The sequence below is a fragment of the Onychomys torridus genome, chromosome 7 (genome assembly GCF_903995425.1).
Source record: "Onychomys torridus chromosome 7, mOncTor1.1, whole genome shotgun sequence".
Lineage (NCBI taxonomy): Eukaryota > Metazoa > Chordata > Mammalia > Rodentia > Cricetidae > Onychomys > Onychomys torridus.
In genome coordinates this window covers 64326965-64342991 of record NC_050449.1, presented here as the reverse complement: position 1 = coordinate 64342991, position 16027 = coordinate 64326965, and the positions used below count along the sequence as shown (strand labels likewise).

Here is a 16027-nt window from a genome sequence, read left to right as displayed (position 1 = left end):
CTTACATTTGTATTTCTAAATAGAAAAGAGCCAAGTAGTTCAGAAGTAATTTAAACAAAAGCATTTCTACAATCTTTTTTAACACTCTGGACAAAGAAGCCAGATGTAGTGTCTCATGACTATAGTACCAGTGCTCAGGAACCTGAGGCAAGAGGAACCTGCAATATCAAGATGACAATGAACTGCATACTGAGAATTAAGCCAGCCTGGAAGATGAGTCACATTTTGTCTTTTAAAAAAAAAAAAAAAAAAAAAAAGGTATTGGAGCCGGTGGTCGCGCACACCTTTAATCCCAGCACTCAAGAGGCACAGCCAGGCGGGATGTCTGTGAGTTCAAGGACAGCCTGGGCTACAGAGTAAGTTCCAGGAAAGGTACAAAGCTACACACAGAAACCTTGTCTCAAAAACAAAACAAAACAAAACAAAAGGTATTGGACAGATTTGTAATACTATCTCACTATTCTCTAATGAGAGAAATAACAGCAAAAAGGGGAGTATTTTTAGTTCTATTTAAACATAGTCACAAAATCGAAGCACAAAAATTAAATGACATAGAGGCATAGAGTTCTGCTTTGCTGCACTTTGTTTGCTCTGAGGTTTCTGAGTCCATGAGCTCCCACGTGCTAGGCAAGCATTCTACCTCTGAGCCATGTCTACAGCACCACCAGCCATTCTGGTTTCATTTAGAGATAGCATCTTGGTGACGCTGCTCAGCTTGGCCTCAGCCTCCCCCTACCTACTTCAACCTCCCAAGTAGCTAAGACTGCAGGCTAGTGCCTTTAAAGAGGAGATTTAAAGTGAAGTTGGTCAAAGCTGGGCATGAGACTGGGACAGAACTTGAAAACAGCCTGAACACTATTCATAAGGCTTTTGTCTTCAATAACAACAAAACCCAAAATTTTACTGTTTAAAAATTCATCTCTCACTAAAAACTAATTTCCCTGGGCTCAATCCCAAGCATTATAGGGAGGGGAGGGAGAGAAAAGGGAGGGAGGAAAGACAGCTGAAAGCAAAGAGAGGAGAGGAAAGTAGAAGGGCGGGGAGGGGAAAGAGAAGGGGGAGGGAAGTGAGGGAAGGAAAGGACAGGGAAGGAAGAGGAAGCTGGAGGGCAGTGGAGAATGGAGAGAGAGAAATGGAAGGTAAGACTGGACTCAAATCACAGGCTTTTCTTTAGTTTTGAGTGCATGCTAAGTATATACTCCACCCATGTGAAATACCCCAAGACCCAGTCTCTCACAATTTCTAAGTTACAGATTAACATTAGTTGATTTTCAATTAATCACAAACTGAAAATAAGATCTGTATTTTGTTTTTGCTTTGTTTTGTGTTTTGTTTGAGACTGTCTTGCTATGTAGACCTGGCTGGTCCTGGACTCATGCTCCTCTTGCTTATGCCCCCAGAGTACCAGAATCACAGGTATGTGCCATCAAACCCACCCCATCTTTCTCTACAAACTTACTTATATTTTTACTTTTTATGACCATCACCTACCAAAAAGGGCAGAGTTTGCCCAGCAAGACAAGCAATGAAAAAAAAAAAAAAAAAAAAGAACACTAAAAACAGCCAGAAAATACTTTGCTTTGGCTACAATTAAAAGACTGCAAAAAAAAACCTCATAAAATTTAGTAACTTGGGTTAGTTTATAGGTAAGTTAAATATAAAAATACCTCATTTATCTAGTATAATAAAAAATTAAAAGCTCTTCTTTAAGCATTTAACTTTTCAAAATGTTATGATTTTGAGCAAAAAAAAAAAAAAACCTAACTCATTTACTGAAGGAAATTTTTGACCACTCTGACTTAGTAATTGAGGACAGTCTTTAGTAATTATTAATGTAGAGTTATAATAGCCTAGCAGACTGAATTATGTTAGCCTCTTTATGACCTCCCTGTCTGTTTGTCCCACTTTGCTGCCAGATGAACTTCCTGTTGGGCTAAGTACGTGCCTGTGCTTCCTAGCAACTTTTTAAACTGGAAAGAGCTATTTGTTGCAAGTGTCAAGAAAACACATGGATTTTAGGAAGGAAGGCCTGGGAAATTTTTCTTAGGTGACTTTGTTAGATTGTTTTGGGCTAAAATGACCTCTACTGCCAGTTTCCTTTAAGGCTTTTCAATTTTTTTAACTTCCTTCCTTCCTTCCTTTTTTTTTTTTTTTCTTTTTTTTTTTTTTTTTTTTTTTTTTTCCTTAATAAAACTCAGAAGTCACACTAATTTCTTCCTTGGAAAATTAGAATGTTCTAAAAAACCATTAAAAATTTTTTGAAAAGTCTGAATGTGGGGGTACATGCCTGCAATCCTATCCCTTAGGAAGCAGAGCTATATGGATTGCTAGTTCCAGGCTAGCCTAGACTACAGAGCAAGACATTGTCTCAAAACATACAAACAAGAGGCTAAAATAATTGGAAACTCTTCATACTTGGAAGTACCAAGAGTCAAAGTGTTATAGATTTCAGAAGTGGCACATCATATAATTCACTATTAAACATCATGTAAAGTGGGTCCATAGATGACCACTGCCCTAGATAATTTGCTCTACCTCCTCAGGTTTTATTTTGAAAGCAGAAAAAAATTAATTAATTTAACTAAACTAATTAATTAAATTTTAAGAACCCACAAAATTCCCTATATGCCTTGGGCATGGGAATATCGGGCTGCAAGGCAGACATGACAGGTGACTCTGCATGGAGCGCTCATCTCTTCTAGGACTTGTGCCTCTGATGCCCTGGTAGGCCAGTCTATGGAGGGCTGGGTAGGAAGGATGTACACTGACAGCCAGGGCCATCTTAGGTTTCCTTTGGTTTTGTTTTAACAAAGTTGGAAATCCATTAAGATAAGTTTTAACAGGGTTTATTAGAGCAAGGGGCATTAAGGATACAAGTACTTAGGGAAAGGACAGTATGGGTTTCTCAAGAGACAGAGTCCCCCAGACTATCTTGTGATAAGTACTGGAATCAGATGCCAATCTCTTCTCTTTCTCCTCAGTGCATGACTCCTGTCCAGAACTCATCCTTAGGTACAAAGTTGAACAAGGGACCAGAGAGCCAGTGGACTGCTTTCTCAGTCTTTTCTAGATCTCTAGGGAAAAGGTCTCTGGCCAACAGATTGGCAACTTTGATTCTTTTTTTTTTTCTTCTTTCATTGATTTATTAATTTGTTTTTTTGTAGTGGCATATGCCTTTATTATTTTTACCATTTTTCTTTATTAAAAATTTTCTACTCACTCTACATACCACCCACAGACCCCACCTCCTCCCTTCTCATAGCCCTCCCTCCAAGCCACTCCTCATCCCCACATCCCCCAATTCAAGGTCTCCCATGGGGAGTTAGCAGAGACCAGCACACTGAGCCTAGGGAGGTCCAAGCTCCTTCCCACTGTATCAAAGCTATGCAAGGCGCCACACCACAGGTAGCGGATTCCCAAAAGCCTGCCCATGCACCAGGGATGGATCCTGATCACCCTGCCTGGGTGTTCCCCAAACAGTTCAAGCCAAACAACCGTCTTCTGTATCCAGAGAGCCTAGTCCAGTCCCATGGAGGCTTCACAGCCACTAGTCTACAGTTCATGGGCCTCTAATAGTGTGGTTGGTCATCTCTGGCATATACCCAAGGAATGCTCAATCTTACCACAAGGATACATGCTCAGCTATGTTCATATCAGCACTATTGGTAATAGCAAGAACCTAGAAACAACCTAGATGCCCCTCAACTGAAGAATGGATAAAGAACATGTGGCAAATATATATAATGCAATACTACTCAACAGTAAAAAACAATAATATCAAAATGTGCAGTCAAATGGATGGAACTAGAAAATATTATCCTGAGTGAGGTAACCCAGACTCAGAAGGACAAACATGGTATGTACTCAATCATAAGTGGATACCAGATGTGAGGGAAGGGATGGCCAGACTGCATCCCACAGAGAGGCTAGCTAACAGGGAAAGACCCTAGGAGGTACACATGGATGGCCCAGCAAAGGAGAAGTGGATGAGATCTACATGAGTGAACTGGGTGTGGGGGAGGAGCAGAGGGCGAGGAGTAGGGGATGAGAACATAGGGAAATGGGAGGGTAGAGTTGGAACAGGGACAGAGAGGGAGGGCAGGGAGGGAGATACCATGATAGATGAGGACATCATGGGAAAAGGAAGAGGCAGGGTTCTGGGGAGGCTCTCAGGAACCCACAAGGATGACACCACCTTGGACTTGCTGGCAGTGGTACAGAGGGTACCTGGACTGGTCTACTCTGGTGACCAGTCTAGCAAATACCCCAACTATCATCATAGAGCCTTTGTCCAGTGACTGATGGAGGCAGATACAGAGATCCATGGCCAGGCACCAGGCTGAGCTCTGGGAATCCAATCAATGAGAAAGAGGAGGGGTTCTGCAGGCAGGGAACATCGAGATCATGACAGGAAGAAGTGCAACCTTGATTCTTAAGAGGATCTGAGACTCTTCTAAAATTCCTGATGCTCTAGAGTCAAATGACAAGACATTCTTTCTCTGCCATTTTCTTCCCTCTCCTCAGGATTTATGCAACCTTTTCTGAAATATCTGCCTACATTTATAATATATACTCCCTTTTGTAGAAAAAAAATCAAATTCAGATAAAAGTCCAACTTACCATAAATATGTCCAGTGTAAATATGAGAGGTATCATAATCAAGTACTTTATTTGATGTTTCTACTTTAAATTCATCACTAAAAAGGGAAGTGTCCCTCTTCATTCGTAGGTTGAACTGTCTGCAAATTGGGACAGAAAAAGAAGTTAAAAGGATCCAAATCTTAAATGATTTTTTTTAGTATTACAAAAAAGTACACAAAACAAGGAATGTGTCACACAGTTTGTGTATTTGGGGAAAAAAATTTAGGTAGGTAGACAGACAGACAGACCGACCAACCGACAGACAGATAGTGTGTGTGAGTGTAAGTCCCACCAGGCCAGGTGGGACTATAATAATAAAACTAAATTGAATTATAAATTCTGACTATCTTGTGAAACTGTTTTAAGAATTTTAGAGATTATAACAAAGTTAGCACAATGCTTGAGCTGCAGGAAATGTGGATAAATGGCAACAACTTAACTATCATTACTAAACTCTTCCATAATTGCTACAGAAGTCTGCAGACACCAGAATTTCTACTCCTTGATCTTTATAACAAAAGTGTGCTGTTACAACTTATCTTCTCAAGCATGTTTTGAATAGTAGAACAGGAAGGAATCTTGTTTAAAACACATCACAAATTTGCACCACAGTCATTATACTCATCTGTGACACAAATAAATTGGTATAATATCTGCTTAGGAAAACTGATCAAAAGAAGCAGTGGCAGTGGCAGTGGTTTCTAGTACAAGGATTCCTCTTCTAGAATTCTTATGCATGCTTGCACATAATGAAATGACCTTCAGTACAATAGACTGCAAAATGGCCTTTATCTCCATTTCCTGTGACAAAACCCTTAAAACTCTGGGATCTCCTGAATGGTAGGAGTGTCCTCATCCCTATTAAAGAGTCCAATTCTAATCACACCAAAGTCTATAAAGAGGTGACTGAACATGGGACCCCCATACAGCCTTAGGATAGGTTCATCAGAAACTGCTTAACGGTTTTACAGAGTTCAATATTCATTTACAATCCCTGATCTTTGGGGCTGGAATTTCAGACCTTAGTCACTTAGTCTTTCTGATGATCAGCCCAACTTGAAGCTGTCTTAAGGGTCCCATGTTCAGTCATTTCATTATCATAGACAGTGAAATCTGGTGAGCATCCATAGGTGGTTAGCACATGTAAGTGGTGCAGAGGTGAGACATAAGGGCAAGGAAGCTCGTGCTCCGATCTGTCCTTTGCATCTCTTCCATTTAGCTGTTCCCAAGCTGTATCCTTTAAAATAAACTGGAATTAGTAAGTAAACTGTAGGGCTCAGGGTGTGGCTAAAAGGTCAAGTGTTTGCTTATCATGCTTCAGGGCTATATGTAAATAAGTAAAAATTTGTATGGGTGTGGGGGAAAGAAACACATATTCACTGCTGGTGCAAGTACAAACTGATATAGCCCACTATGGAAATCAGTGTGGCAGTTCCTCTGGAAGCTGGGAATCAATCTACCTCAAAATCCAGCTATACCACTCTTGAGCATATACCCAAAGGATTCTACATCCCACTACAGAGATACTTGCTCATCCATGTTCATTACTGCTCTATTCATAATAGCCAGAAAGTGGAAATAGCTTAGATGTCCTTCAACTGATGAATGAATAATGAAAATGTAGTATATTTATACAATGGATTTTATTCAGTCATTAAGAAAAATGTAATTGTGAAGTCTGCAGATAAATGGATGGAGCTAGAAAAAAAAATATCCTAAGTGAGGTAACCCAAACTGAAAAAGACAAATATTGTATATTTTCTCTTACATGTATATATTAACTTTTAAGCTTTTAATATATGTGCTACAATCCAAAAAACCACAGAGGTTAGGTACCCAGTAAGGGACTAATAGGGAGGAGAGGGTCTCAGAGAAGAGAAAACAGAATACAGTGTTATGGAGACAAGGGGGAGAGTAGAACAGGAAGGTTAATTAGGGAAAGGGATGGGGGAGAAGGGGAGAGAAGGGAAATTCGTGAAGATAACTCACAACAAAGACCACTGAAAACCATATGGAATCCTATTACTATAAAAGCTTCTTAAAATACATGCATAGATGAGTCACCAAATAAGGGAGACAATGCCCCAGCTAGACATCTTATGCTATCAGTAAAACCTCCAGTGCCAGGAATGGGTTGCCTCTTGTTGAGTCATTGGCCAAAAGGGCCCCACTGAAACCCCCAAACCTCATAGGCTATTGCCAAGACTATTGGCAACCTGATGGTAAAGCTTTATTGCTGAAGACAACACTTACTTATATCAATGAACAAGGAGACAAGCTAGCGCCTAACTAGAAGCTTCATTTCTACTGACTAGCATTCATGGTACTGGAAGGTATTCTGCAGGTTATCAAAGGAGAAAGGTAATCACCAATATCACCCAGATACAAACCCTGTGACCTATAACAGTGACCTGCCTGCAGGATAGAGTGGTGCTATACTGGCACATATATTATTGGAGTAACCAACCACTTTCTGATTGGATTTAAAGCCCAATCCATGAGATGTAACCCATACCTGGCACTGCTAAAATGGCCAAAAACCTGAGACTAGATATGTCACAGGCCTAGGGGAAAACCTGCCAGTATCATTTTGCTAAAGGAATAGCAATAAAATGACTCCTAATGACATACTGCTACACCCATAGATCAGAGCCTTGCTTAATCATCATTAGAGAAACATCTTCTTGCAGTAGATGAGAGTTAACAGAGACCCACAATGGACAATATGCACAAAGACTCTGGGGACACTCAGTCCTAAATGGAATGTTTTCATCAAACCTTATCTACCCAAGGCTCAAGGATCTATGTAAAAGAGGACATGGAAAGATTTTAAAGAGCCAGAAGTAATGGAAAAGTCCACTGAAATTCTATCTTCCAGACCTAACAGGACTGATGCACATATGAACTCAGAGCAGCTGTGGCGGCATGCACAAGACAAGCACAGTTCAAGCCAAACAGTGTCCCAGCAGTGAGAGGGGGAAGTGGACTGATAGGATAAAAGGTGGATTTTTTAATCTACTCAGAAAACAGAGAGAATACGGATATATTAAGATAAAAAGGTAGATTACTGAATCTACTTTTAAAACGGAACTACTTATTTTAAATAGGGTAAGTAATGAAATTTTTAGTCTAAATTTGTCAAATGTTAATGGACTGGGCATTGTTAATATATATAATGGAGTTTTTTGTCTGAATCTGTCAAATGTTAATGGATTAGACATTGTAAATAAATATATATATATATATTATATATACTTATTGTATATACTTTTTCTTATATTAGTTATAACTTTTTTATTTTAAACAAAAAAAAAAGGGAAGTGTGGTTGATATATTATGCATCCCAATAAACTTATCTGAGGGTCAGAGAACAGCCACTACATTAAACATAGAGGTCAGGTAATGGTAGCACATTCCTTTAATCCTAGCATTACAGAGGCAGAGATCCATCCAGATCTCTATGAGTTCAAGGCCACACTGGAAACACCAGGCATGATGATACACATCTTTAACCTCAGCACTTGAGATCTCATGTCTTGCTTGGGAAAGACACATGCCTTTAATCCCAGGAAGTGATGGCAGGAAGCAGAAAGCTATATAAGGTGTGAGAACCAGGAACTAGAGGTTGTTAAGCTTTTAGGCTTTTAGCAGTAATTCAGCTAAGATCCATTTGGATGAGGACTCAGAGGCTTCCAGTTTGAGGAAATAGGATAAGCTGAGAAGTTGGTGAGGTGAGGTTAGCTGTGGCTTGTTCTGTCTCCCTGATCTTTCAGAATTTATCCCAATAGCTGGCACTGAGGTTTTTGGTTGTTTTTTTGTTTTGATTTGTTTTGTTTTGTTTTGTTTTTTTATTAATAAGACTGTTTAAGATTCATGTTACAGTGGACACAGGGTCCTACCAAGATGCTATCTTCAATTGATACCCACTGCCAAAGAGAAAAGTCTGTCTCACTGGGTAGATTAACCACCCTTCAGGGTAGGCCTCAAACCCAGGAGTAGCTAGCTAACACAAAATTAATTCAATGATAATTTTGTCGACTTTTGTTTTATTTTACATTATTTATAACTTCTTTTTGTCTTACTAGACTTTGGCATGTTTGGGTTTTTGTTTTTGTGATTTTGAGAAGTTTGTGTTTCTTCGTTTTTGTTTTTTGAAAGAGAGAAAGAAAAAGAATATAAAAAGTGGGGTGAGTTAGGGAAGTGGGGAGGATCTGGAAGGTATTGGGGAAAATGATCAAAATACACTGTATGAAGTATTTTTTAATAAAAAAAATAAGGAAACTGTTTTCTGTGATCCATTCTTGAAAATTAACTTTACAAAGAAGTGTTAAGCACTCCTTAGTTATAGCAGGTTGGTCAGATCTAAAGATTGCTCAGAATTTACCACTGTGTCTGAAGGGTTAGAGAAGGGACTTTTTTGTGGGTTTGAGCCCTTAAGCTATGAAGTCTACATTATCTCCACATAGTTATTATCAAATTGTTGAATACTCACTTGGTATCTAAAGAATAAGAAAACTGTTAATTAATACAAGAAAATATGCTAAGAAGCTGGGTGTGGTGGAGCACTAATCCCAGCACTCAGAAGGCAGAGGCAGTTATCTTTGTGAGTTTGAAGCAAGCCTGGTCTACATAGTGAGTTCCGGGACAGCCAGGGCAACATAAAGAGATCCTGCCTTATAAATAAATAAATAAATAAATAAATAAATAAATAAATAAACAAACAAACAAACAAACAAACCCCAAAAAGAGTATTCATTCTACTAGTGTATAGTAAGAACTGACTGGAAAGAACCAATCAAGTTAAATAAATAATGGCTATCAAAAACAAACAAAAAACCTGGAAAAAATCATATTCTTACATTTAATGAAACCAAAGATATTTAGTTTTTAAAGGGGGAATAAAAAAATATAGAAAAGGTGGTAGCCTGAATGAGAATAGCCCCCCATAGACTCATATTTGAATACACAGTGCCCAATTGGTGAAACTGTGAAGGATTAGGAGGTGTGGCCTTATTGAAGAAAGTATGTCGCTAGGAGTGATCTTTCAGATTTCAGAAGTGCACACTGCCAGGCAGTGGTTGCTTATGCCTTTAATCCCTCCCAGCACTCTGGAGGCAGAGGCAGGCAGATCTCTGTGAGTTCGAGGCCAGCCTGGTCTACAAATCAAGTTCCAGGACAGCCAGGGCTACACAGAGAAACCCTGTCTCAGAAGCCCCCCCCCCAAAAAAAAGAAGTGCACGCCATTCCCAGTTAGCTCTTTCTGCCTCCTACTTGTGGAAAGCATGTGAACTCTCAGCTACTGCTCCTGCATTTGCCTGCCTGCTGCCATAGTCCCTGTCTCTGAAACAGTGAGGTTGCCTTAGTCGTAATGTCTTATCATAGCAATATAAAAGTAACTAACACAGTTTAAGTATAATTTTTTCAATTTTTAGTTTATTATTTTATGTATTTTAATATTTTGCCTGCATGTATGTCTATGCACCATGTGTGTGCCTGATACCTGCAGAATTCAGAGAGGGCACTGGATCCCCTAGAAGTGAAATTACAGATAGTTGTGAATCACCATGTTGGTGCTGGGAATCAAACCTGGATCTTCTGCAAGAACAAGTGCTCTTATCCTGAGCCAAATTTCCAGCCAATATTATATTTTTTAAAAATAAAGAATATGTGGCGCACGCCTTTAATCCCAGCACTCGGGAGGCAGAGGCAGGTGGATCTCTGTGAGTTCAAGGCCAGCCTGGTCTACGGAGTGAGATCCAGGACAGGCTCCAAAACTATGGAGAAACCCTGTCTCGAAAAACCAACCAACAAACAAACAAAAATAAAGGATATGAATGAATATGTACACGTATATAACCCCCTACATTTCTGCAGAGAAAATTTTATATGAGAGACATAGTGTCAGAATGTATGCCAAATGTCCTGAAGGCTATAAAAGAAACAAAAAGTAATGACTTAATGGTTAAGAGCACCAGCTGCCCTTGCAGAAGACCTAGATTCAATCCCTACCACCCATGTGGCAGTTCACAACCATCTGTAACTTGTCCCAAGGGGTCTTGCTATGGATGCCTTTCTGTACGCTAAAAATATGTGTTGCTCTGACTAGTTGATTAAAAAAAAAAAAAAGCTGCATTGGCCTATGGCAGGGCAGGATGGAGCCAGGAGGGAAAATCCAAGAGAGCTAGTGAAAGGAGAAAGGAGAGTCTCCAGAAATGGGCTGAGTTAAGTTGTAAGAATTAGATAGCCAGAAGCCTGGCCAATAGGCCACAGAATTTGCAATTATATTAAGCCTCTGGGTGATTATTTTTATAAGCAGCTACGGGACCGGGACCAGAGAAACTTCTGGTTACAGGGTCCTCCTCTTCAGGCCTCTGAAGGCACTGCATGAATATGGCATACAAACAAAACACCCAAAAACACAAAATAATGTAAGAAGAAGAATAGGAATAAGAAGAGGAGCTGGCTGGTGGTGGCGCATGCCTTTAATCCCAGCACTTGGAAGTCAGAGACAGGCAGAACTCAGTGAGTTGAAGGCCAGCCTGGTCTTCCAGGATAGGCTCCAAAGCTACAGAGAAACCCTGTCTTTTATTTTTGATTTTAAGGAAGGGAAAGAGGGAAGGAAGGAGGGAGGGAGGGAGGGAAGGAGTAGGGGTGGGAATGAGGGTAATGAATGAGAATAAGAAATAATAACATAAGGCACCAGACATGATGGCCGTCTAACATCCAGGCTTAGGCTATATAGAGAAATGTCATCACACCTGTGCCCCTGCTGCCAAACTGTAAAAATCATGAACAATATAAGAGGACAAGGGGAGGGAGTCAGGAGAAGGGCCGAGGGAGGAAGAAAGAGAAAAAGAAACAAAGAGAGAAAGAAATGAGAGGAAAAAAGAGATGACACTAGAAGATGAGAATTTTCTTGCATATGTATTATAACCATGTTCAAAAATTAGAGCAGTGGTTCCCAACCTTCCTAATGCTGTGACCCTTCAATATAGCTCCTCATGTTATAGTGACCCCCAACTATAAAATTATTTCGTTGCTACTTCATAACTGTAATTCTGCCACTGTTATGAATCATAATGCAAATATCTGATATGCAGGATATCAGATAAGTGACCCCTGTGAAAGGGTCATTCACATCCCTAAAGGGGACGAGACCCAGATTGAGAACCATAGAATTAGAGGGCGCATATTAGCACAATTAGCACAATTAGAAGAAAACACACTACAAGAGAAAGGCCAAAAAGGAAAAAGCAATATTTAAAAAAAAAAAAAAAAAAAAGGTCATGGGGTTTGAATGAGAATTGTGCCTGTCGCCCTCAGCTTTTCTGGTGCCACTGTTTGGGGAGGTTATGCAATCCTTGGGCTGTAGGGTTTGGTAATTAAGGGCTGTAGGCCAGCCCGGCTTCTGGCCACTCTCTGCTTCCTGGTCTGCAGAGGTGCAAGCAGCCTGGCGCTCCTGCCATCACTTGTCCTGAGCTACTCCTGCTCAAGTCTCTCCTGTCATGATGGACTATGCCCTCAAACCACAGCCCAGGAGTTCTTCTCCCTTAAGCTGTTTCTTATCAGGTGTTTGGGCAGAGCAACCAGAAAAGCACCTTAATAAAAGTAATATTTCAAAGGATGGATGGTGCACGCCTTTAATCCCAGCCCTCAGGAAGCAGAGGCAAGCGGATCTCTGTGAGTTCGAGGCCAGCCTGGTCTGCAAAGCGGGTTCTGAGACAGCCAGGACTGTTACACAGAGAAACTCTGTCTCGAAAAACCACCACAACAAAAAAATTTCAATAATAATAATAATAAGAGTATTTCATGATCAATTTAGTTTATTCACAAATAAAGTAGATTTACATTTTAAAATCAATGTAATTCACTGTATTTGAAGAAGAGAAAAACCACACAATCATTTCATTACATGCAGAAAAAAACAACTGAAACTTTCAGCACCCACTCAAAACAAAAATTTTTAGCAAACAAGGAAGAGTCAAAACTTCCTTAACCTAACAAAATATCTCCAATACAGTTTTAGTGTTAAAGACCAATGACTCTACCCCTAAGGTAGGAATAAAAAGACATTTGCACTCACCAGTTCTTTTTAACATTGAATGAAGGTCTCAGTTAGCACAATAAACTCAGTGTATAAACAAAGAAATAAGCATGCTTTAATTTGTAGATGACAGAAAAATCACCTACCTATGTGATCCTAGGGAAATCTACTGGACACTAACAGAAATAGTGAATTTAACAGAGTCACTGACACAGGATCTGAGTATCAAGACCAAAACAAACCCCACCTGCCTGTTTTTATATCTAGCAGCAAACAAAAGAGATGAACTTTATGAAACAATTCCATTTAGCGGGACAGAGAAAGATAATGTGTTTTATCTTTTTAAAAATAATTTATTTAACTTTATTTTTATGTGCATTGGCTTGAAAGTGTCAGATCCCCTGGAACTGGAGTTATAGACAATTATGAGCTGCCATGTGAGTGCTGGGAATTGAACCTGGGTCCTCTAGATGAACAGTCAGTGCTCTTAAGAGCAGCGCCATCTCTCTAGCCCTGTCTGTTTTTTTAATGGGGGTTTTGTTTTACTAGACAGGGTCTCATTATATAGCCCTGGCTAACCTTACCTGCCTCTGCCTCCCAAGTGCTAGGAAATTACACCATGCTCAATTACAATAGTATTTTTTTAAGTGTCAAATATTCTTTATTTATATTATACATAAACTACAGTACATGCTTTTCGGTGGTAAAGGCAACATTCCTGGTCACAGGGAATTTTAATTAAATCGGCATGATGTCAAGAACAGACAATTGCTTCCTGGCATTTAACTATTGCCTGTAACAGACCAGTGAACACAGACTGAAACATAGGTGAGTCTTGTTTCTGAGACAGTGATAGAATTTTCCCAGTGTTTAAATATATTGATATGCCCAGTTATATAAATCTAAGTATAAAACCATTAAACATCTTTGTGGAAAGTAGAACATTACTAATTAAATCTAATCTTACCTTGAGAAAGAAAAAGTAGTGATAGTATTTATGCAACTGGAATTGTTATTTTAAAAAAGACCATATCCACTTTACTACATACAAGTCAATTTTTCTTAAATCAGGACTGTCCAGCAAAAACATTGTTAGCCATTTGTAATCTGAATTTTGTTGTGTGTGCACATTAAAAGCCATGAGACATTTGTTTTGTAACAAATAAGGCAGTGGTATTGCTTGTCAGTAGCCTTTTTAACATTAGGTTATTATTGTAGCTATCAGTCTGCCCTTTCTCCTTTCTTAATCCCAGTGAAGATCATTTTGTTTCAGGGATGTACTTTTTGGGATTCTCTAAATACTCCCTCAGGGTATCCTCTCCCCAGGAGAGGCCTTTGCTCTTATTGGTATCTGTGTAAGAGAAGCCAGTGGCCTGACCTGTCTTCCTCCCAAACAAGAGTATGGCGATTTGGTCCATCTTACATTTGCCTCCCCTTTCCACAGTGTGGCACTGAACACACTTCTGAACAAAAGCCTTCTTGCCTTTCTCAACATCACATATTTTTAATTCTCTCTCAACTGGTCAACAAACACCACAAATGCTATGACCCAAAGATGGTCATTCTGCTCTCTATACAATAGTATTTTTTAAAATACTTTAACAAGACACATTATGTCTCTATATTGAAAGCTGTTTAGGAAAAAAAAAAAAAAACCTGTTGAAAGAAACTAAGACTTAAATAAACAGAGGTATCAGGTTCAGAATTTGACCACTAAATAGTGTTGTTGGGTGAGGAGTACAGTTTGGTTGAATGTGTGTTAGCACACAGTGGGCTTAGGACGTGAGGTCCTGAGTTCAAGACTTAGCATTCTTTCTAAAAAAGCCATCAACTTTCCAAATTATTGAAAGATACAGTCTCCATCAAAATAGCATGTTTCACTCTAGACTTGGCAACTCTAACACTGATGGGAATGCAAGGGACCTAGACCAGCAAAACAATTCTGAAAACAGAAGGCCATAAACTCTCCAAACACAGCCACCAACTGGGACCAAGTGTTCAAATAAATAAACCTATGGAAGACATTTCTCATTCAAATCACAACATATTCAAAAGACATGCCTAATGTCTCCAGGTGTTCATTTCCTCTTTCTTCTTACAAAGATGCTTGAGAGAGTCTCTCCATCTACATTTTCTTTCCATTACTATTGTGGAAGTGAATATAAGCAATGCACATGATGTGTACATGCAAAGTCTTAAAAAAAAACATTGTTTTACATGCTAATTTAAAAATAAAAAGGCAAGTTGCCAATATGAACATCAAATATTGTGAGCTGATTATTAAATTTACTTTTACTAGTATGCTTTTTTATTACATTTTCTATCATTCATTTTTGTGAGTGTGTGTGCACACACACGTGCACACATGTGCCACAGTACACATGTGGGTATCAGAAGACATTTCTGAGAGTCTGTTCTCTCCTGGCTTCAGTTGCAGGGACTGAACTCAGACCACCAGGGTTGGCAATAAGCGTCTTTACTGAGCCATCTCACTCGCCCAATAGTATATATTTTTTTAAACAGAAAAGTCCTTCTTCAAATCACCTTTTAGAAGCTCAATATGCATCACATACATATACATAAATAATAAGCAGAATAGTTTTGCAGAAGTAGAAGATAGAATCAGCTCTGTGCACCCCAGGCATCATCCACAGGAATTCTAGGGCTCTACAGGCTGAAAACAAAGACAAAAATTACCACAAATTAAGCAGAAAACACTTAAGTTTAATAATTTCACAAAGAGAAGAGTAACATGAATATCACACAAATAAAAGCAGAGTCTGAACTTGAACCAGTCATCTCGAGCTAGCCAATGACCTTCTCACCATATCAAGTTATAGTTCCCCTGCTTCATATATATAAGTGAGCCCTAACTGGCAGAATGTAGGTCTTCTGGTAAAAGCCAAAAATCAAAGGATTGACTGAAAAACCATAGCCAGCGATGGGAAATTTGAAAAGAATGTGTCGATAGAAGGAACCTAAAAGAAGTAAAACAGGCTCTATAATCTATGTCTCAGAATGTCATCCAATATCAATCTGGGCAAAATGACCACCAAGGCTTCAAGATAAAGAAAATCAAAGAGTCACTCAGACTGACAGGTGAGATTCAACTATCTGTGAAACTTTAAAAACAAACATAAAATAGTTGGGAGTCAAATACATAGGCATTTGTCCTTTAGTAGGGACAAGCAAAGTATGTTTGTACTTCACACTGTAAGGAAAGAATTATCCAAACCAAAAGTAACTGGATCCCTGCAATCACCACAGAATTAATAAAGATAGTTCCTTCAAGATTGGCCCATTAGGCTTGCACAAGCAAACTCTTTAATTCAATCCCCAGAA

At 39.2% G+C, this 16027-nt stretch overlaps 1 protein-coding gene across 1 annotated transcript in view; it reads right to left on the bottom strand.

The window, feature by feature from the left end:
- The window catches only part of Adam10 (ADAM metallopeptidase domain 10), a 109215-nt gene that overhangs the window by 59420 nt on the left and 33768 nt on the right, over nt 1-16027 (bottom strand). Inside the window, exon 3 of the mRNA XM_036192563.1 lies at nt 4621-4739. Coding sequence (XP_036048456.1) covers nt 4621-4739 — 119 coding nt within the window. The remainder of the gene's footprint in view (nt 1-4620; nt 4740-16027) is intronic.